The sequence below is a fragment of the Notolepis coatsorum genome (assembly GCF_963971535.1).
Source record: "Notolepis coatsorum genome assembly, chromosome: 18".
NCBI lineage: Eukaryota > Metazoa > Chordata > Actinopteri > Aulopiformes > Paralepididae > Notolepis > Notolepis coatsorum.
In genome coordinates this window covers 80062013-80086012 of record NC_140182.1, presented here as the reverse complement: position 1 = coordinate 80086012, position 24000 = coordinate 80062013, and the positions used below count along the sequence as shown (strand labels likewise).

Below are 24000 nucleotides of genomic sequence, written 5' to 3'. Positions count from 1 at the left end.
TCTCCCAAAGGCTAACCGGTCATGTCCGCTTCCATTCATTGTGCTAAGCTAGGCTAACATGCAGCCAGATAGCTTTCTACTGAACACACAGAGAGGAAACTGGTATCTACTGTATCTTCTTGTCTCTCTCTGGAGAAGACGATAACCTAATTTCCAAAAATGTTGGCATGTTAAGCATTCACTTCACTGAAAAACAAGGCAGATTTATTTCCCACATAATCTCACACATATCCCAAGGCTTTAAACTGTTTTGCACACAATTGTTTAGTTTTACAGTTAGTTGAGAGTTAGTGAGTTTGAATATCTCCTCCAGTGATGTCATCAGAGGACACTGGATCCTTGTGTTGGGTTAATTACAGCTCAATGAAATGATGTAGATGGAAAAAATAGCAATCACTATTGTGATCCTTATCAATGGTTTTTAATCTACATCATGACGTGAAGTTTCCAAATTCGCTGTCACTATTGTTATGTTAAACCAACGACATACGTACAATACACCAAACCGCTTAACAAAATAAAGGTGTGAGAGCAGCGCCATCCAGAATCTTCAGGGCACCTTTGTTTACACAGTTTATTTTTTCTCGTATTTACACAATCACAGTGTATATTGTTTACACTGTTTATTTCTTTCTCATTTCTTTCTAATTTTTATATTCAGATCAAATTTGATTGCCTATATTTATGTCTTTCTTCTATTACCCTGTCGATACCTGTACCTCCCCTCCCCCCTCCAACATTCTGCCATGATGCCTGAATTTCCCCAAGAGGACCAATAAAGGAATAATCTTATCTTATCTTCTCCTGTGAATGAAGACCTGGCTGGCTGTAAAAAAAAAAAAACGTATTTTAACATCGAGACCAAGAGAGACTCTGAGAAAGACTGAGAACTCTTTCAAAGCTGCTCCAACGCCGTCTTAGATATATAGGTCCACAACACAACGCTGTCTTAGATATATAGGCCCACAACACCGTCTTAGATATATAGGCCCACAACACAACGCCGTCTTAGATAGGCCCACAACACAATGCCGTCTTAGATATATAGGCCCACAACACAACGGCGTCTTAGATATATAGGCCCACAACACAACACCGTCTTAGATAGGCCCACAACACAATGCCGTCTTAGATATATAGGCCCACTGTGAGGTTTTGTCCGCTGCTCACCTACTCGCTCTGTTCCTTTAAGCCTGTTGCTCACCTACTCGCTCTGTTCCTTTAAGCCTACTGTTAATCAATTGCATTCTCCTCACCTCACTAGCCCCCACCCTCGCGTTCGTTTGCTCTTCAGCAACCACACCCTTGGACTACCTGTCATTATGTGTTTGATTGGTCTGGTGCCGAACACACACTTTTAGTTTCAAGTATCAATTACCTTCACGCACCTGTGGTGCATTCTAATTAGTTCCCCTGTGGGCTTTAAGTACCTCGCTCTCCCCTCTGTCCCTTGTCGGGTCGTCCCGTATCATTCCGTATCATATCTCTATCACCAAGACTCCTTCGGGAGGTTCTCTGTCTGTTATGCTGCTTTCATCTCCGGCGTGAGATGCACTCTAGCCTTCGCCTCCTGTCTCCGTTTGCCTGAAAGGAGACACTGGACTGCGCTCTCTAAGACTTCCACGGGAGGTATTCCAGTGTTCCACTTCAGACCTCCGCGCAGCAGACGTCCAGACGCGCATCCAGACCTCCGCGCAGCAGACGCCCAGACGCGCATTCAGACCTCCGCGCAGCAGACGCCCAGACACGCATTCAGACCTCCGCGCAGCAGACGCCCAGACGCGCATCCAGACCTCCGCACAGCAGACGCGCTCTTCACTCCAGACGCGCATCGCTTCCTAATACTCTACGGGAGGATGCGTCTCTCCGAGCCGGCGCGCTCTTCCGCGCAGATGCGCATCCAGACCTCCGCGCAGCAGACGCGCTCTTCACTCCAGACGCGCATCGCTTCCTAATACTCTACGGGAGGATGCGTCTCTCCGAGCCGGCGCGCTCTTCCGCGCAGACGTGCTCTCCACTCCAGACCTCCGCGCAGCAGATGCGCTCTCCGTACCGGCGCGTACTCAAAGCAGACGCACACCATCCAGACCTCCGAGCCTGGCGCGCTCTTCCGCGCAGACGCACTCCAGATGCGTCCTCCGTACCGGCGCGTACTCCAAGCAGTCGCGCACCACTCAGACCTCCGCTTGGACACCCCGTTCCCCGTTGGCGACGCGCTCGCCCTGTTTATCCTACTCTCGTTACGCACAGCGCCTGGGTGAGTTTTTATGACTGTCTTTGATCCTATTCGTTTTTCGTGTGTTTAATGACACTGAAGATATCCTGCTTTTTGTCAGACTGTCACTCACCCAGCGTTCAGCTTTTTGGATTGTTCATTGGGATAATATTTGGCCTTAAACATCGCTCACTGTGTGTATACACACCGAAGATATTATCACTTGGATTTGTGTTTGGGACTTCGCTCACAGTGTTTATTTGCACCGAAGATTCTATCACGTGGATTTGTGTTTGGGACGTTTACTCACAGTGTGTATTTACACCGAAGATTCTGTCACCTGGATTACTCTGTTTTTGGGACAAGTCACTTCTCCTGTTCACCTGCTCTGTTCCCTACTGTACTCTGAGTTAACCCTCTCCCTCTCTCCCTCTCGGTTCCGTTTACCACCTCGGAGATTCTGCCGAGAGAAGTCTGCCGAGCGGCTCTGACGTCACCGTCTGCTTCCCCAGACTAACCATCCCGGGAGAAGCTGCAGAGCAGCAACATTTCATTAATGCTTGTATCCCAGGCGTTGTCTGTTTTCTCTGTCCCAGTATGCAGCTCCAGCCCTCGCCCTGTTCCAAGGCCTTACCCTGTTTTCTCTGTCCCAGTATGCAGCTCCAGCCCTCGCCCTGTTCCAAGGCCTTACCCTGTTTTTATCTAGTCCTTCCAGTCCTCCCTCTCCCCAGCCCGCCTCCGCGGGCCTCTGTCCCTGTTTCCCCACTCTAGTCCTCCCAGTCCTCCCTGTCCCCAGCCCGCCTCCGCGGGCCTCTGTCCCTGTCTCCCCTCTCTAGCCCTCCTAGTCCTCCCTGTCCAGTCCTCCTAGTCCTCCCTGTTTCCTTCCTTGTCCCTTGCCCCGGCCCTGTTCCATTAGCCTTTCCGTTAGCCTTCCCTTAGCCTCCCCTTAGCCAGCTCGCCTCTTAAAGGCACTGTACCTTTCCCTTCTTGTTATCCAGTAATTTGTGTTCTCCCTTAAAGGGACAGTGCCGTTTTTTCTTTGTTATTCAATAAATGCCCAGTTCTTGGCTTACTCTCATACCTGTCTTGTGTTGTGCGATTGGGGTCGGTTACAAACCATAACAGTACGACCCGACCAATCGACGACCCCAGCCAGCACAGACGGTGTGGTTGAGTTTGCCTTTTTTTTTGTTACTCCCCTGTTAGCTTCCCTGTCTGCTCCCCTGTTTAGCCCTGTTAGCTCCCCTGGTTAGCTTGTTAGCTTGTTAGTCTCCCCTGTTAGCTCCCCTGTTTAGCCTGTTTAGTCCTTCCTGTTAGCCTGTTGACTCCCCTGTTTGCTTCCCTGTTAGCCTCGTTAGCTCCCCTGCAGCTTGTTAGGCCTCTACTACCATCATGGCCCCTGTCTGCTAGCTTTGCCCCGGCTGCTAGCACAGCCTCTATGTTAATGCAGCCCTTGCTGCTGGCATAGGCCCTGTAGCTAGCCATGCCCAGGCAGCTAACCCAGTCCCTCAGCAGGGCCCCTGTCTGCTAGCTTAGCCCCGGCTGCTAGCACAGCCTCTATGTTAATGCAGCCCTTGCTGCTGGCATAGGCCCTGTAGCTAGCCATGCCTAGGCAGCTAACCCAGTCCCTCAGCAGGGCCCCAGTCTGCTAGCTTAGCCCCGGCTGCTAGCACAGCCTCTATGTTAATGCAGCCCTTGCTGCTGGCATGGGCCCTGTAGCTAGCCATGCCCTGGCAGCTAACCCAGTCCCTCTGCATGGCCCCAGTCGGCTAGCTTAGCCCCGGCTGTTAGCACAGCCTCTATGTTAATGCAGCCCTTGCAGCTGGCATAGGCCCTGTAGCTAGCCATGCCCAGGCAGCTAACCCGGTCCCTCTGCATGGCCTCCACTTTTTGTGTAGCCTTCCCACTGCTAGGACTGCCCTTTCAGCTAGCAAGGTCAGTTTTTCCCACTGCTAGGACTGCCCTTTCAGCTAGCAAGGTCAGTTTTTTCCCACTGCTAGGACTGCCCTTTCAGCTAGCAAGGTCAGTTTTTCCCACTGCTAGGACTGCCCTTTCAGCTAGCAAGGTCAGTATTCTCCCACTGCTAGGACTGCCCTTTCAGCTAGCAAGGTCAGTTTTTTCCCACTGCTAGGACTGCCCTTTCAGCTAGCAAGGTCAGTTTTTTCCCACTGCTAGGACTGCCCTTTCAGCTAGCAAGGTTAGTTTTTCCCACTGCTAGGACTGCCCTTTCAGCTAGCAAGGTCAGTTTTCCCACTGCTAGGACTACCCTTTCAGCTAGCAAGGTCAGTTTTCTCCCACTGCTAGGACTGCCCCTTCAGCTAGCAAGGTCAGGTTGCTCCCACTGCTAGGACAGCCCCTTCAGCTAACAAGGTCAGTTTTCTCCCACTGCTAGGACTGCCCCTTCAGCTAGCAATGTCAGTTTTTTCTCCCACTGCTAGGACTGCCCCTTCAGCTAGCAAGGTCAGTTTTCTCTCACTGCTAGGACTGCCCCTTCAGCTAGCAAGGTCAGTTCCCCACAGCTAGGACTGTCCTTCCAGCTAGCTTGTTCTCTCATGCTGGTCCAGCCCTGTCTGCCAGCCTAGCTCCGGCAGCTAGCGCAGCCTCTTTGTTAATGTAGCAGTACAGCTAGCATAGGCCCTGTAGCTATCAGTGCCCTGGCAGCTACCCTTTCCCTCTGCTAGCCCCTTCCCTGTTCCCCTCTCCAGTGCCCCTGTTCCAGCCCTGTCTGCTAGCCTAGCTCCGGCAGCTAGCGCAGCCTCTAGGTTGATGTAGCAGTACAGCTAGCATAGGCCCTGTAGCTTTCAGTGCCCTTGGCTGTTACCCCTCAGCTCCTCTAGTTACCCCTCTGCTCCTCTGGTTACCCCTCAGCTACCATGGTTACCCCTCTGCTCCTCTGGTTACCCCTCAGCTACCATGGTTACCCCTCAGCTACCCTAGTTGCCCCTCAGCTACCCTGTTCTTTTGCTAGCCCCACTTTTGTTGTGGCTTCCCCTGCTGGCTTGGCCCAGTACTTTTTGTTTTTTGCCTTGTTTTGTCCCCTGCCACTCTGTCTGTATTTTTGGGTCGCCGGGTGGCTCCCGTGGAGGGGGGGGTACTGTGAGGTTTTGTCCGCTGCTCACCTACTCGCTCTGTTCCTTTAAGCCTGTTGCTCACCTACTCGCTCTGTTCCTTTAAGCCTACTGTTAATCAATTGCATTCTCCTCACCTCACTAGCCCCCACCCTCGCGTTCGTTTGCTCTTCAGCAACCACACCCTTGGACTACCTGTCATTATGTGTTTGATTGGTCTGGTGCCGAACACACACTTTTAGTTTCAAGTATCAATTACCTTCACGCACCTGTGGTGCATTCTAATTAGTTCCCCTGTGGGCTTTAAGTACCTCGCTCTCCCCTCTGTCCCTTGTCGGGTCGTCCCGTATCATTCCGTATCATATCTCTATCACCAAGACTCCTTCGGGAGGTTCTCTGTCTGTTATGCTGCTTTCATCTCCGGCGTGAGATGCACTCTAGCCTTCGCCTCCTGTCTCCGTTTGCCTGAAAGGAGACACTGGACTGCGCTCTCTAAGACTTCCACGGGAGGTATTCCAGTGTTCCACTTCAGACCTCCGCGCAGCAGACGTCCAGACGCGCATCCAGACCTCCGCGCAGCAGACGCCCAGACGCGCATTCAGACCTCCGCGCAGCAGACGCCCAGACACGCATTCAGACCTCCGCGCAGCAGACGCCCAGACGCGCATCCAGACCTCCGCGCAGCAGACGCGCTCTTCACTCCAGACGCGCATCGCTTCCTAATACTCTACGGGAGGATGCGTCTCTCCGAGCCGGCGCGCTCTTCCGCGCAGATGCGCATCCAGACCTCCGCGCAGCAGACGCGCTCTTCACTCCAGACGCGCATCGCTTCCTAATACTCTACGGGAGGATGCGTCTCTCCGAGCCGGCGCGCTCTTCCGCGCAGACGCGCTCTCCACTCCAGACCTCCGCGCAGCAGATGCGCTCTCCGTACCGGCGCGTACTCAAAGCAGACGCGCACCATCCAGACCTCCGAGCCTGGCGCGCTCTTCCGCGCAGACGCACTCCAGATGCGTCCTCCGTACCGGCGCGTACTCCAAGCAGTCGCGCACCACTCAGACCTCCGCGCCAGATGCGCCCTCCTTACCGGCGCGTACTCCAAGCAGTCGCGCACCACTCAGACCTCCGCTTGGACACCCCGTTCCCCGTTGGCGACGCGCTCGCCCTGTTTATCCTACTCTCGTTACGCACAGCGCCTGGGTGAGTTTTTATGACTGTCTTTGATCCTATTCGTTTTTCGTGTGTTTAATGACACTGAAGATATCCTGCTTTTTGTCAGACTGTCACTCACCCAGCGTTCAGCTTTTTGGATTGTTCATTGGGATAATATTTGGCCTTAAACATCGCTCACTGTGTGTATACACACCGAAGATATTATCACTTGGATTTGTGTTTGGGACTTCGCTCACAGTGTTTATTTGCACCGAAGATTCTATCACGTGGATTTGTGTTTGGGACGTTTACTCACAGTGTGTATTTACACCGAAGATTCTGTCACCTGGATTACTCTGTTTTTGGGACAAGTCACTTCTCCTGTTCACCTGCTCTGTTCCCTACTGTACTCTGAGTTAACCCTCTCCCTCTCTCCCTCTCGGTTCCGTTTACCACCTCGGAGATTCTGCCGAGAGAAGTCTGCCGAGCGGCTCTGACGTCACCGTCTGCTTCCCCAGACTAACCATCCCGGGAGAAGCTGCAGAGCAGCAACATTTCATTAATGCTTGTATCCCAGGCGTTGTCTGTTTTCTCTGTCCCAGTATGCAGCTCCAGCCCTCGCCCTGTTCCAAGGCCTTACCCTGTTTTCTCTGTCCCAGTATGCAGCTCCAGCCCTCGCCCTGTTCCAAGGCCTTACCCTGTTTTTATCTAGTCCTTCCAGTCCTCCCTCTCCCCAGCCCGCCTCCGCGGGCCTCTGTCCCTGTTTCCCCACTCTAGTCCTCCCAGTCCTCCCTGTCCCCAGCCCGCCTCCGCGGGCCTCTGTCCCTGTCTCCCCTCTCTAGCCCTCCTAGTCCTCCCTGTCCAGTCCTCCTAGTCCTCCCTGTTTCCTTCCTTGTCCCTTGCCCCGGCCCTGTTCCATTAGCCTTTCCGTTAGCCTTCCCTTAGCCTCCCCTTAGCCAGCTCGCCTCTTAAAGGCACTGTACCTTTCCCTTCTTGTTATCCAGTAATTTGTGTTCTCCCTTAAAGGGACAGTGCCGTTTTTTCTTTGTTATTCAATAAATGCCCAGTTCTTGGCTTACTCTCATACCTGTCTTGTGTTGTGCGATTGGGGTCGGTTACAAACCATAACACCCACAACACAACACCATCTTAGATAGGCCCACAACACAGAGCTCAGGGAGTCCGACAAACTCGAATGCCTGGTGCTCTGCAATATTCATCACAAGTCCCCTGCAGTATTGATGAGCAACAGGAGAACCGCTCCGTCCGCCTGCTTTGCTCCACTGACAGCTCCAAATAGAGCCACTAATTGAGTTTCCTCAATGGCCGGATCAACACTGGAGAAGGAGTGAATAGACTCCATTTACACCGTCATTTTACATTTTGTATCCCCTCTGTGCAGAGAGTGTCACAGGCGTGCAGTATATTTTCCAGTTCAAGCAAAAGGGTTTTTAATTCCAAAATCATTGCGTTTTTAGAGAAAGAGTTCACCTACTGTTTATCGCCCAGTATTTAAAAAAATACATCTTTATATTACTACTTAAATATTACTGGTACTACTATGAGCAAAGGTGTTAATTAATGTAGAAAATTGTTTTAATTAATTAATTAATTACACTAAGTTAATTAATTATTTCATGCAATTAATTAATTTGAGTTTTTTACCCACATTTTCCCAAGGGGATCAATAAAGGAATATCTTATCTTATCTAATAATATTCGATTGTGAGTTTCATTTTAATGACAGCAGTCATGTTTTGAGACAAGGTTTTAGTATTCTTATTCTTCATTTTCGGAACAAATTCTTTTTAATGAAAATAAAACAGAGTTTAGTAGCTATCGGTGCTGGTCTAGTTGAGCTGCCTAACAGCAGCGGTTAAGGCGAGACGTCACTATTGTGTGGCTGGCGTCTGACACACTGTCCCTCAGTGGAATTCACTTAGCCGTGTCAGAATATGAAATGAGGACTGCACTGCAGGGATCTTAGAAGGCCTCTCGCAAATTTAACACAAAGCACTGTATGAATGTGCCATACCGATATTTACATATAGATGATGCAAGATGCATTTGAATACAGTTAACAGTTAACTGTGATAACAGTGCAGCGGTTAAGAGCATTGTGACGTTCCCTTGATCTCCTTCTTCTCTATTCATAAAGGTGTGATTATATTGTTATATTATGAAGGGTAATGCCACCCATTTTAAGAATTCACTATGTTCTCCCTGTGCCCCAGGACAGTTTAGTCAGTATTTGTGAATATGTGCCGCAGAACCCTCCGAACTTGGATATAAATTCTGAGGCTGCTCTAGACAATGAATGAACAATGAGCGAACAGTGAATATAATGTACACCCAAATTAGGTTTATATTCTATCATTGCTACACAGTACATTTCGCAGAGTACATTTTACTCAAACTGAGTCCATTTGAGCCCAAGTGAGTACAATTTTACTCAGTTTGAGTGTATTTTGGGTGTAAGAGCTCACACAAACATTTTATGGCCTCAAAAAGTCAGACTGATAGCAGCCCCAGATTTTACGTTCCAGTTTGGAGGGTTCAGAGAGTCTCTGATTTCTATTATATTATATAAATGTACATATGCGCATAGTAATATTATTGATAGAGTAACACATGTCCCACCTGTAATGTATATTATATATTACATTATATATATTATATTATATGCGCATAGTGATATTATTGATAGAGTAACACATGTCCCACATGTCCAGAGATCCAGTGGAGATCAGACCTTCATCCTCATTTATTTATTTTCATTCTCATATTTTATTCTCATTATCCTGCCTGTACCCCTCCTCTCCCTCTCCGGCTGTTGCTTTGAAGCCCCAGTTTCCCCCACGGGGATGAATAACCGTATCTCACTGTAATACCATTATCTCATCTCATCCTCATAGATACTCACATTCTGCCAGCATGCCCATCTCCTTGCACTTCCTCAGCCGGCACTCCTGGCATTTCCTGCGCATGTACATGTCCATCTCACAGTTTCCGCCACTCTTGCATTTGTACACAGCATTCTTTGTGATGCTCCGTCTGAAGAAGCCTGAACATTGGTGGTTGATAGAACATGGTAGAATCATCAGCCTCAATTTAGGGAGATGATAAGAGAGATATATCTTGCAGTTTGAAAATAAACCTGAGACATGTATTACACCGAACAGAAACTGGACACCTTTAAGTCACACTGCCAGTGCTTTGCTATTTACAGGAGGACACCATATAGCCCTGAGGATGATTAGGAAAATAACTAATGACGCAGTGTTCTAATAATATGACAAAGAGAATCCCAAAGCCAGATTGGACCTGTTCCAACATGCATACACACAATATAACTTTGGAACATTCGTTATTAATGGTCATTCTGACATAGAACATTAAGCACAATGACATGCATGAACTTTGTCTAGCTCAGGTTTCGCCACCCCCCCCTCCCCAGCTATTATACAGCAGAAAGCTGAGAGGGAACCCAATCTGGGCAGCGGCACCGGCCACAGGCCATGCAGCCGCAGCCGGACCTGAACCTGTTCTCAGCCAAATGGCACAACGGCCCGGCGGCCATTGCGTCCTGGCATTGTCCAACATCCCGGCGTGGAATTACACTGATATCCATTCCAGAGCCTGTGGTTTGGTGAGAACTAAGTCCAGCAAACACCACACTGTCATAAAAAAAGGTATGGGGAAGACTTGCTACTGTACAGTACACTTGGGTGTCACTGAGCATATAATTTTTTTTTCTTTTTTTATGAAGTAGAGTTGTAAAGTTGTGCTTGCTCTTAGTATTGTTTCAAGGTTCAGGGACAGTGCTTGTCACTGAGTACTGGAGATAAGTGTTTCCTGTACTACTGAAAAGGTGTTGCACCCCCCATACAACCCCCCTCCCTAACGTAAATATAAACGAAGGTATTTTTCTTTGCTTATGACACAATTATTTTGTGGCTGCTACACCTAAGGACTGTTTTGACTATACCCCCCATGGATTATAAATACAGCTGGATTATATATATGAATATATGTCTTGGATTACTGCAGAATTGAGACGCATGAACCACTTCAACTATGTGTTGCAAGAGGTCTCTCCCACAGCTGTGCCCAGAACATTTGGACATTATTGACTAATTGATACGTGATTTGGCGCAGGTGTGGACAAGCAGTGTTGGGAGAGGCCCTGGGGATTGGCTGATAACTGTTACGACTCAGGTAGTAGGTGTGTTGAACCCAAATGCAGTACAGAAGAAAGGTGCGGCGATACTGGTATTATACAAAAGAAAAACAAACTATATAATAAATAAACAATAATCAAAAACACGGCAGCTGCATCCTCCAGGCCTGGAGCGACATGACTCTCCTTAGACAGCTACTCAAGGTAACGTTATAGATGAAGAACTGACAAATGAGAGAATAAACACAAGGCCATTATAAAGAGAGTCAAACACACAGCAGGCGTCAATCAGCAATCAGGACGACATGGAAGAATAGAGAGGGTGAAATACTCCAGGGTGGCACTAGGAGCTTTTACTCCTAGGAGAGAGTAAAAGACCCAAACGTTACAGATAACCAACCCCCCAGCTCTCTTCCAGTTTCAGTTTCTTCCAGAGACACACCTGGGCCCTCATTTATCAATGCTGTGTATGCACAGATATGTGCATAAACCGTGTGTACGATCATTTCTAAGCAAAGTGTGGGATTTATCAATATGAACATGTGCTTGATATTGTGCATACATCTACGCACAGCTCCGACCGTGCGTACATGGCACCAAATGGTAGAATAAGAAAACTGCAACAGACGGAATAAGCTTTCATGCATTCGAGTTTCAACACCGATGTGTTCGATACGAGCGGCGAATAGTCATGGAAGCCTAAGGGAAGCCAAGCTTCCCCAAAAATGTCACAAGTAAAAAAAAATATTTATATTTTTTTTTATAGTTTACAATAATAAGAAAATCATAATTGTTCATCTCTGTGTTATAATAATTTTCTCTCTCCTGGAGAAATGAACCGAACGAGCGAAACTGTGCCCACTATATAACCACTATATCACTATAACAGTGGTTCCCAAAGTGAGAGATGATTTCCAGAATGTATTGATTTAATCAAAATAAAGAAATATTATAATTATATATATATTTTTTCATGCAGTCAGGTCACTGAACTTAGAAGCAGGCCAGGCCAGTGTTTCTAGTTGCAGCGGCGCGATAGATAACCTACTGTAGGTGGGGAACTGAATTGATTGATTGATTGAAAAATGTATTAACAGATTGCAGAATGGGTACAATACAGTACAGCTCAATACACACAATTGTTAAGGGGATGCAGACCAGAGAAAGACTTTCGTCTTGTTTACATCAGGGTCCCCCATTTTCAATTCATCATAACATATATGACATACATGACATACAGATAGGCAGTACTGCTACATCTATACATTTATGACATACCAGATTTACAAATACAGGACTGTTTGTGATACAAAAAGAGTCTAAAAGAGAGTAACATTTGACGAAGAAACTGTACATTGAGGAGATCAACCAGGAGATCACTGCAACAGAGGGTAACGCAGTCTAAACTCACACAAGTTAATAATAATAATAATAATACATCTATTTTATATAGCGCTTTTCCAGGTGCTCAAAGACGCTTTACATGGGCAGGAGAGACAAACTATGGCAAAACAAAAAAAAACAGAACAAAAATAATACATGACAAAAATAAAATAACACCGACAGAATTAGAGGTCAAAAGCAAGATTGAAAAGGTGAGTTTTGAGGGCTGATTTAAAAGATGTCAGGGTGTTTGCATCACGGATATGGCTGGGGAGGGCATTCCAGAGGGAGGGGGCAGCAGCAGCAAAGGCCCTGTCGCCCCAGGTCCGGAGCCTGGTCGTGGGAGGTGTTAGGAGGTTGGCATCTGCAGACCTAAGGCGACGGGTGGGCGTGTGACGGTGGAGGAGGTCGGACAGGTAGGGAGGGGCAAGGTTGTTGAGGGCTTTGAATGTGATGAGTAGTATTTTAAAATGTATCCTGTATTTGATTGGAAGCCAGTGGAGGTCGTGGAGGACAGGGGTGATGTGATCAGAGCGACGGGTGGAGGTGAGCATGCGGGCAGCAGAGTTTTGGACATATTGGAGTTTATTGAGGATAGTGTTTGGTGAGCCGTAGAGGATGCTGTTGCAGTAATCTAGTCGTGATGATATGAATGCATGAACCAGTGTTTCAGCAGCGGAGAGTGATAGGGAGGGGCGGAGACAAGCAATGTTCCGGAGGTGGTAGAAGGCCGATTTGGTTATGTGGTTCACATGGCGGAGGAAAGAAAGGGTGGGGTCCAGGATGATGCCAAGGTTACGGACGTGAGTGGAGGGGGTGACAATGGTACCATCAATATTTAGGGTGAAATCCTGGGTGTGGCTGGTGAGGGATTTTGGACCGATAATGATGATTTCTGATTTATTGCAGTTTAGTTTAAGAAAGTTATTTTGCATCCATGTTTTGATGTCTGTGAGGCAGGTGCTGAGGGTGGAGAGAGTGGCTGGAGTGATAGTCTTGGTGGAGAGGTAGAGCTGAGTGTCGTCTGCATAACAGTGAAAACGCAGGCCATGTTGGCGGAGAATCAGACCAAGTGGAAGGATGTAGAGGATGAAGAGCAGGGGACCAAGTACTGAGCCTTGGGGGACACCATGAGTGATGGGGGCAGTGGGGGATTTGCAGTTGTTGATAGAGATGAATTGGTGCCTGTGTGAGAGGTATGATTGGAGCAAGGTGAGGGGGATTCCGGAGATGCCAACGGAGGACTGGAGACGAGTGATGAGGATGGGGTGACTGATGGTGTCAAAAGCAGCGCTGAGGTCTAGGAGAATGAGGATGGAGAGGGAACCAGAGTCGGCAGAGAGGAGTATGTCGTTGGTGACCTTTAGAAGAGCAGTTTCGGTGCTGTGTTTGGTGCGGAATCCGGATTGAAATGTATCATAAAGGTTATTGTTGTCGAGGTAGGATTTGGAGAGCTATCTCTCTCTCTCTCTCTCTCTCTCTCTCTCTCTCTCTCTCTCTCTCTCTCTCTCTCTCTCTCTCTCTCTCTCTCTCTCTCTCTCTCTCTTGCTCACACACACACAAAGGGAGCCGCATTTACAAAAAACAAAAAATCCGTCAGTGTTGTTGCTAATCATTGACATATTTTTTTAACAATAATTTGTGATGCCATCACAAACACTGGCATTTAAAGGGTACAAATTCAAAAAATCCTGCACCAGAATGCAGGAAATTAAGTCTTTGTAACAAAGAAAATCCTGGTGGGGGACCCCCAGACCCCCCGCTTAAAAAGTGGCCTGACTGGGGCTATATTACGCACTATATTTCGTGGCCTGAATGATTTTCCCAGTCCGGCCCTGGTTAAAAGCCTCCAATGCTTATTAGTGCATTACATTTAGTCATTTAGCTGATGCTTTTATCCAAAGTGACTTACAAGTTTTGTACGACAAGTCATCAGGAAGGGCACAACTCTATCAGCTGAGTAACAATGTTTATCAAAGTGTTGAGTGCTATAGTGTAGGTTAGTATATTAGGACAAGGTTAGTTAGGGTTAGATAAACAAAAAAAGATACTTAAAAAAAAATACTTTTTTAAAGGTCCCGTGTCTTATAAATAACCTTTTCCAGTGTTTAGCATTGTTTCCTAGCAATGGGGGTTTATATCAATGGGGTCTGTTTCTCTAATTCTCATTTTGGCTCATCAGTCTAGTCTCGAGTTCACGAGATCCTGCCTCACTCAACTAAGCCGTTCTGATTTGACTGTTTTGCTGACGTGAATAAGGCACTGGTTGTAGTCACTGCCCACAATCAACAATTCGCTCAACAACAGAGCGAGTGGAATTACTTCCTCAAACGGGTTGACGTGCGCGGGTGCCGACAGAGAGAATCAACAATTCGCTCAACAACGGAGCAGTGGGAATAAGGTCTCCCTGTCCCTGACTCTCTCTCTCTCAACCTGCATTTTACACACAATCGCAGTTGAGCCGCTCACAGCGCACACGCACGGAGCGATGTATCCTCTCTCTCTCTCCCTCTCTCTCTCAACCTGCATTTTACACACAATCGCAGTTGAGCCGCTCACAGCGCGCACGCACGCACGGAGCGATGTATCCTCTCTCTCTCTCCTCTCTCTCTCTCTCTCTCTCTCTCTCTCTCTCGCTCGCTCGTTCTCTCTCTCGCTCTCTCTTGTATACATGTATCACGCTGTGTGGTCACTCAAAGCGATTATGAGATAAGAGAAGACCCATCCCCGCAGCGCACACACATTTACACACACTCCTGCGTGCGGTCCCTCTCTCTCTCTCCCTCTCTATCTCTCCCTCTCTCTCTCTCTCTCTCTCTCTCTCTCTCTCCCTCTCTCTCTCTCCCTCTCTATCGCTCTCTCTCACTCTCTCGCTCGCTCGTTCTCTGCTGTCCGTCGGCACCCTTAAGGAAGTAATTCCACTCGCTCGGTTGTTGAGCGAATTGTGGGCAGTGACTACAACCACAGAGCCAATCAGATCACAATCAGCTCAATCAGCTCCTTGCTACGTCGCATTGCGAGTCAAATCAGAACTCAGGGCATGTCAAATAAGACCGGTTTCACTAATTCACTGGGGGAGGAGATTGTCTCAACTGAATTAGAGCAATCCTCCAAAATGGTAATTAGAGAAACAGACCCATTGATACTAACCACTATTGCTATAAAACAATGCTAAACACTGGAAAAGGCCATTTATAAGACACAGGACCTAAGTGAATAGAAAGGGATTCCACTCAGCAGACCAGGCTGCAGAAACAAATTAGTGGGGGGGCATAAAATGTTCTCGGGGGGGCACAATGGTTTTTCAACACAAGTTCCCTTTTATACGTTTCAGCTGGGACAACGGCACTGTGGCTTGCTTGGCGCTGCCCACGGTGCTGAACTAAACAGCAGAGAGGCAATTGAAAAATCTAATTTCTCTCTATCTTAAGAACATTCACTTATACAAAAACAGACTGAACGGATATATATAACAGACCTGCTGGGGCAGCGGACTGAGAGCAGGGGACACAAACAGGCTGGATAAGATGGTCAGGAAGGACAGTAGCGTGGTTGGGGTGGAGCTGGACTCTAGTGAGGGTGGCGGAGAGGAGGAACCTTGCTAAGCTCCAGGCCATCAGGGAAAACCCCTCCCACCCACTATACACAGACTTGGCTGACAGGAGGAGCATGTTATAGGCTCACACTACCTAAATGCAGCACTGAACGGCACAGGAAGTCCTTCATTCCGACAGCCATCAGACTATACAATGCATCACTGTGCCTCACTGCATCACTGAGCACAGAGTGACAGTTACCATCTTCCTGGACTCTTACTTTTTAAACAGCACTGTGCAATATTACACCTACTGTAGACTTCAGTATATTTTTACTGTATTTATTTACTGTATCTTTTATTCTATTTTTATTCTATTTCATTTTATTCTATTCTTAGGTCATTTGTTTTGTTATTCTTATTAGTGACTTGTTCTGTCTAAATGTTTATTGTTGAGTGATTTGCAGTGTAAAATTTCCCTCAGGATAATACATTTCTATTCTATTCTATTCTATTCTATATCTTTGAAAAGTCTCCATTTATTCAACACTTCTGAATTCACTGACAAACTGAACTGACAAAAATAAGGTGCATAAAAAAGCAAACAAAATTCCTCCACAGGCTACTCACCATCATTAGTATAGCAGCAAGCGGCGTTTGGGGACAGAGTGAAATCTTCTTAAAACACTGCCCCTCTCCACTCATTCCTGAACTTTTTTGTTAAGTCCTTCTCAAATGCCAACTGAATTAAATTGGCCTTGCGTCGATGAAGCATACTAAGGCGACGTTCTTGAGGGTAGAAAACGAATTCTCACAGAGTGCCGTGCTAGCTTCAGTAGTGTTGTTGTTGACATCAGTGCCCACTGGGCTGTCCCTGACTAAGGATTTGGATAGTCGACTTTGATTGACAAAAAAAATAAAAAATAAATAACAATAATTTTTTTACCAGGGTGGGCACAGCTGACTCAGTGGGCGGGCCCGGCCCCCTAATGCCCGCCCATGGCGCCGGGTCTGCCACTCAGTCAATGTACATATAATCTGCGATGCGCATTTGGCTGATAAATATCGTTGCTGGTGGCCGGGAGGAACGCACGACTCATTCACGCCTAATTGTATTTAATAAAATTGTAATGTTATTACTGGGGTATCTGTAATTAAAATATCACTTAAATGCAGGTGATCGGGGTTATCCACTGAAGCCATAGTTAATGACTCTGACCAACCCAATGACCCAACAGGAGCGCAATTATAACGGGCTCACGCATGCACAAGTGCCATTTAGAGCGCAGTTGGCCTCAGTGGAGGCTGGTCCATAGAGGGCACTAGGGCGCCGCCCCCCCCCTGGTGGAAAGTGGTTTTGGATTTTTCTATAATAGTAGATTTCAACCGCAAAAAATATAATACATATCTTTTTAATAAATAATAATTAATCATTTTAAGTATGTGTGTGTGTTTAAAATGCACAATAACGTGTAATATATACGATATAAATCATTGTTTGCGCGTCCTGTTCATCCTGTCTCTCTTCTGGGGCGCTAGAAATATCGCCCCACTGACTGGGCGTCAATGCGCAACGCAGCCAATAGAAAAATGCACAGGGCAACATAAATACACCTAGCAACTAAATTTAGCCAATCAGCGTCTTCAAATACGCCACTGGTTGGCCTGCTGAAAGTTTGGTGGCTGTGCTTGGCACGGGGGGGGAGACGCAAAACACCCACATCCAAACGCTGCAGCAATTCAGTCAAGAGGATCATACAGCAGTTTTAAGTAAGTCTCCCCGGGCAATGTCTTAATCTAATTTAAAAAAACCTAAACGAAAAAAGGCGTTTATTTTCCAGTATGATTATCACAATGACTTAAACGCAAGCACAAAATAGTGGTTACGAGTTTTTATTCTCCATTGGGTTGCATGGGCAGCAATTTGCTTCAGTGACTCGTTCATTTCAGTCATTACAGTGCAAATGTCGGGTCAGCTTGTCATTTATTTATGTCAATGTGCTGGTTCTGTAGGACTGCGTCAGTCAACACCCTTGGCTCCCGGGCACAAATATTTTAAATCATACGATTAAATATTGTTTAAAATAAAAAGCTAAATACTATTATTTTTTGTGTCATGTTTCTAAATAAGATTGTTTACAACTAAATGCTTTCTACCTTCAATTTGTTGGTTAGATGACTCATGATAAATCTCACTCTCAGTGAAGTTTCTCGTATTAGTTCGCTTAGCCATTATTCCACATTCCACAAACAGGCATGTTCCCGTGGGGGTGTTTAATGACCATATATGGTTAATTAGGGGCTGTTCTGTATGCAAATACTTAGAATCATGCACGAGCATAGACGGTAAGAACAATTGGTATTTATCAACAGCATGTGTGCGTACAACCTGTGTACGCACGTTTGATACATCCAGATTTTTCTGTGCGTAGAGACATTCTAAATTCCGTGCGTAGGCATGAAAATAGAACACTTTCTACACATTATTGATAAATGAGGGCCCTGGGCTTTTTAATTGAGCCCACAGTCAAGATGGCAGACCATTCCTGGACGGAAGTATCCGATAGCGTGTTGCGCATACTCCCTACGATGTTGGCTTCAACTGCATCCTCCAACTTCCCTCTCCACCCATCCATCTTCTCCTCCGCTACGTGGGCAGAGGTCTACTCATCTGAGGGCTCCTCAACGCACTATCTCCCCCCAACTTTTGTTACCTTGCTGTGTGTGGTTAGATGTTAAGCTGGAAACATTTGGTGTTGGTTGGGCTCTATATATCCCGAGGCAGCGGCATTCAGTAAAATGATTATTTCTTGCTTTCCCCTTTCCCCACTCCTAGTCTCCCCATGTTTGTCCCTTTCCCCCAATTTCACATACTTGTTTTTTAGTTGTCAGGTAGTATATTTCAGTTCCTAGTGTGTTTTCCTTTGTCTTCCCCCCATGTCTGCTTGACACACAGTGGTCCATTAGGGTGGCAGGGACACCTTGCATGGTCGTAGCAGCAGCACCGTACTGCCCTCTTAATACCAGTCACTGGGCAGAGCTTTGTGTTGCATGACATTGTGTAATCACGGGCAGGGCCGCCTCAGGGGGTGTAAAAGAAAAATATTTTTTATTTATTATCATTTTTTATTTTTTTTTTATTTAAAAAAAAAAAAATGTGGGGCCCCCCTTCACGCGAGGCCCTTTTTCATCACAGACCTCAAATCTAGTTTTGCTTATATGCTTATATATTTCACATTAGACACGTTTGTAGAATGTGTCTGACTTGTTCCTGGCTCTGAGGCTCTGCAGGCAGCTCTGAGGCTCTGCAGGCAGCAGAATTGGTTTCAATGAGGGGAGGGGTTACAGGTAAGGTAGCGTCTGTTGAGTTCATTGTGTGTGTCTGTGTGCGTGCCGGGGGGGCGTGAACCGACTCATTGCCAGACGTGAGCGATTCGACTCACGCTCACGGCAATGAATCGGCTCTTATGAACGAGTCGCTCATGACCGACCCATCACTAGCGTCTGACTATTTCGCGCATGCAGCATTGGAGGTTATGCCAGCCAAGATGAAGAGGACATCGTTCGGCAGATGGACTGAAGATGAAAGTTGTTGCATGTTAGACAGTTCAGTCAGGCTAGCCATCCCGGCTAAAGACAGGGACAGCTAGTTAGCTTTAGCTACGTTATAATATTGAGTGCTAACGTGTGGTTCAGTCGGGATATAGCCATGATGATGTCGGCTAGTAGCTAGCTTAGCTAAAGGCTAACTAGCGTTAGCTAACCTAGAGACAGTGCGTGCAGCATTGTTATGCCAAGATGAAGAGGATGGTCGTTCGGCAGATGAACTTCGTCAACTCCACGCGGTTGTCTCCATCCTCTTGGACGTTTGGTGAGTTTTTAATGCACTCTATTCTATTCCCGCCGTGGATCTCTCTCTCTCTCTCTCTCTCTCTCTCTCTCTCTCTCTCTCTCTCTCTCTCTCTCTCTCTCTCTCGGGAGCCAAACGGGCCGACTAGCTGTTGTAGTACTAGTAGCTAACGGTGTGTGGCCTGGTGTCGGCACCTGGTGCGAGGGAGGTGAGCTTGGTGTTTCATTATGAGAATATCTCCATGCTCAAGTCGGCTATAGTCCGCAAGGGACTTGTTGCCGGCACCGCTATGGTAAACACCACTCTGTAGTGGGACGTGTATTGCCTTCTTTTTCCCTTCTCTCTTCGTATGAGAAGAGGAAAACACAGCGGCTGTCTGAAGTGTTGGCCTGTATTGCTTTTCTCACGTTGTACAGTTTTTCAGTGGTAGCCGCATAGCTTGCTTCTGCGTTAGCTAATGGTTAGCGATAGCCGGGTTGAGCTAACTGTTAGCCAGTTAGCTGTTTAGCTACGACGTTAGCTGCCGGCTGCGCTCGGCTGGGAACGTTAGTTTGATGCTATCAGTTAGCCTAGAGTTAGCTGTTAGCTTGTGCTACGACCATTGACATTAGCCGTGAGAATAGCAGGGGGCCCTGGCACTCTGACTACGACATCATCTTTGACAGAAGATGTAGTCGGGCCTGCACCATGACAAAGCTCCGGCCATAGCTTCTTTTTGTCCCGCCAGCGAGAGGCCTTTCGTCAACGTGGAGACCTGTGTTGCGGCCTTTCGCCCTGCGTTCCTTGGTGCAGGTAAGATGTCCATTGGACATTACCCCACTCTTCCTTCATTCCCCTCCCGAATGTTTTGTTAATAACTATGTTTTTTTCCAGGCAAAACATATGTTACTTCACAACATTTGGAGATACGACATGTGCTGTGTGTGAATTGTCTTGGTCGTTTGTGTAGCTTGGGTAGCATTGGCCAAAGCTGTGTGTGGCCTGGTGTCAGTACCTGGCTACTCTATTTGCAGTTAGCCTATTTAGCTGATGTCGGCCATTGGCTCCTTGCTACTTTGTTTTCTCTGGTATAGACCCTCTTCTCTTTGGATTTAAGTGTTGATCTTTGTCCTTTTGGATCTATGTATATTCATGTTGCCTTTGTGAAGTTATCTTTTCCTTCTGTTTTGTTCTTCCATTAAAAGTTGAATATCCTTTAGGGGCTCATCTTTGCTTATCTCTCTCTCATACATGCTCTCTCTCTAACACACACACACACGACACACAGACATGCTCTCTCTCTCTAACACACAAACACACATGCTCTCTCTCTCTCTCTTTCTAACACACACAGTCTGCCTATGGCGGCCTTTCTCGATGGCTAGGCTGTGCTCGCTGAGTCTGTACCTAGTCAAGGATCTTCAGTCACAGTGCTCAGGTATTCTGCCACTGTGTACTCTCTGTTTAGGGCCAAATAGCATTTCAATTTCTTTCCAATGTGTCTCTCTCTCTCTCTCTCGCTCTCTCTCTCTCTCTCTCTCTCTCTCTCTCTCTCTCTCTCTCTCTCTCTCTCTCTCTCTCTCTCTGTACACTGTATATTGACTGTAGAACGAGAGCTCTCTCTCGCTCTCTCTCTTGCTATATGTTGACTGTATCATGCCCAGCCTCGGGCAGCGCTATTATTTAAGAATATGTTGACTGTATGAAAGGGGGGGGGGGGGGGGTGGGGGGGGCTTGCACAGGGCCTCGCATTTCTCCCAGGCGGCCCTGATCACGGGCATGTGATTGGTGCATGTTAGCCCTGTAACTGCCTGTAATCAGCATCAGGGGCGTTTTTAGGGTTAGAAAACAATACGCAATTTTAGAGTAATTAGAGATGAATACTGAATAACTAGAATCATTAGAGGTTCTCAAAGTGAGGTCCAGGTCCCATGAGAGGGATCTGGGCAGTCCCCATAGAAAATTCAAAGTTAACAGGACCAAATCATCAGTTTCTTATTTATTTATTTATTTAGCCAGATAAAACATTGATCTGGTCCAAGAAGCCCCAACAGGAGTACAAATATACATATATACACATATATATATATATATATATATATATATATATATATATATATATATATATATATATATATATATATATATATATATATATATATATATATATATATATATATATATATATATATATATATATATACTGTACATACATACACATATACACCAATAACAAAATAAAAACACAGTTAAGAATCATACACATAAGCAAATAAACAAACAAACAAACATATGCACAGCCTATGTACAAAATAAATAAACAGTTCATCTCTAGTCTTTACAGTTTTCTTCAATTGCATAAACACTCAAATCAAAAGTATTACACAATTATCAAAACCTTACACTCAAGGAGCAAAATATAGGCCCAGATTTGCACCCCTACAATGTCAGCCTCACTTTTTGCAAAACAATACACACAGTGATTTGCGAAACACTAAACACACTTGCATTACATTAGACACAGAATGTCAAATTACCACACATATGAGCCAATTGGTTAAACACAGCCATCAGATGCACAAACACACCATTGCTTAATTGTAGATACACAATCAGGTTTAAGCACTATAAAAATGCAGCAGGTGAGTTCACCTGTCTTCAACCAAAATGGAAGGAGAGTGAAGTACTGTACACAGAGAACGTGAAAATATACAATACATTCACCAAACACTACACAAGACAACCAATGATGCAGACTGATGAAAATATACATTGTCTCCCATTTTCCCAAATCAGTCAACATGTCAACATGGAGAATCACAACAAAAAATTATCTTGCCAGATCCAGCTAGGCAAAGAGATAATGTCTAGTATTTTCTGTTTACATTTTTTCAAAAAAAATTGTGTTACTGTAATTTTAACCTGTACTGGATACAGTATTTTATGTTTGTCTGATATTTGCTGAGCTTACAGTGTTATGCACATAGTAGCATGAAAACTGGGACATGTATTGTTGTGATTCTCCATGTTGAAATGTTGACTGATTTGGTTATATGGAGAGAACATTTATATTTTCATCAGTCTGCATCATTGATTTGGGTATATGGAGAGAAAATTTTATTTTTTTCATCAGTCTGCATCATTGATTTGGGTATATGTAGATAAATAAATTATATTTTCATCAGTCTACAGCATTGGTCTTGTGTAGTGTTTGGTGAATTTATTCTATATTTGCACATTCTCTGCGTACTTCACGTACAGTACTCTAATCACTGAGAAGTAGAATTGCTAAATGTGTTTTAGGTTAAGCACAGCAGTGTGTGTAACTGGTTCAAACAGAATTAAGTCATTATGTAACGTGTGTTTCATATGGTAACAAAATTAGTGTATGGTTTTGACAAGTGTTTAATTTAGCAAAGGATCTGAGGTGTTCTGATAATTGTGTGTGTGGTTGTGCTAATTGTGTGTTTTGAAACACCGGGCCCCGTTTTCAAAATCATGCTTAGGCAATCGAAAAAAAACGATTGTGTGATTATATACATATGTTTCAGTCTTCTCATAAAAAAAAGATTCGATTTTTGGGTATTTTCCTGCCTTTGGTCCGCTTTGCATTCACATCTCAAATTAACCGCAGCAGGGTTCCTTGCAAGAGTGAATGAGCTTTCACACAAACCAACCGGACTATCCGAGGTTCGATTAAAGCTTATTATAGGACACTGGACATGGGTATGGATGGCTCCAGGTGCTGCTGCGTTAAAGTGCACATCTTCAATATCTGTACTATTTAAAAGCACAGTGCAGGACACACTCAAAGGTTATCGCACCTCAGAGATGGCAGTGGACATGTATGACAGGACAAAGGCCATATGTAATGGCCTTTGGATTGAGGAACATACTACCAGCCAAAGGAGGAAGCAGAAAAGGATGGACGAGTATGTAGTTGAGTCATCTTGTGGCACAAGCTCAGACCTCAGCTCAGGAGATCAGCTGAGACAGAGACTGTTCTATCCAGTCGTCGACAGAATGCTGCAAGAGCTTGAGAGCAGTTTCTCATGAGTTGGATAACAACTTATGAGAGGCATACAGGCATGTTATCCAGCCTCAGACCAGTTTCTCTCAGTGGAATTGCTGCAACCCCTCACCACACATTACAATATCCAACTATTGCCAGAGGAGATCACAGTTGCAAAGTGTTTCCTGGTCAGGACAGGCAGAGATGCAGTCCCTACTATCCAAAGTGTCTTTTCCCTCCTGGATGATAATAATAATAATAATAATAATAATAATGCATTTGATTTATAAGGCGCCTTTCAGGACACTAAAAAAAAAGTCCACAAATCGGTGAATGAAAGAATTATAGGATCAAATGAAAACTACTTACTAAAAATGTTTAAAAGTACTAAAAACCAACAAGAAATACCAAACACTAACAAACATTCAGCACAGACAATGGGGATGCTGACATAAAAAAAAAAAAAAAGTAAAAAAAAAAAAAAAAAAAAAATTTTTTTTTTTTTTTTTTTAGATCCGGGGATAGGAGAAAAACATCCGGGGCTAAAGCCCCGGAAGCCCAGGGCTAACGACGCCACTGATCAGCATGTCAATCTTGAGCGTGAGTAAGTATCAACATAGTATCCA

General features: G+C 45.7%; 1 protein-coding gene across 1 annotated transcript in view; it reads right to left on the bottom strand.

The window, feature by feature from the left end:
- nr1h4 (nuclear receptor subfamily 1, group H, member 4) overlaps positions 1-24000 on the bottom strand; it is a gene marked incomplete at both ends in the record, with an annotated part of 69560 nt that overhangs the window by 21793 nt on the left and 23767 nt on the right. Inside the window, 1 exon segment of the mRNA XM_084335383.1 lies at positions 9359-9499. Coding sequence (XP_084191509.1) covers positions 9359-9499 — 141 coding nt within the window.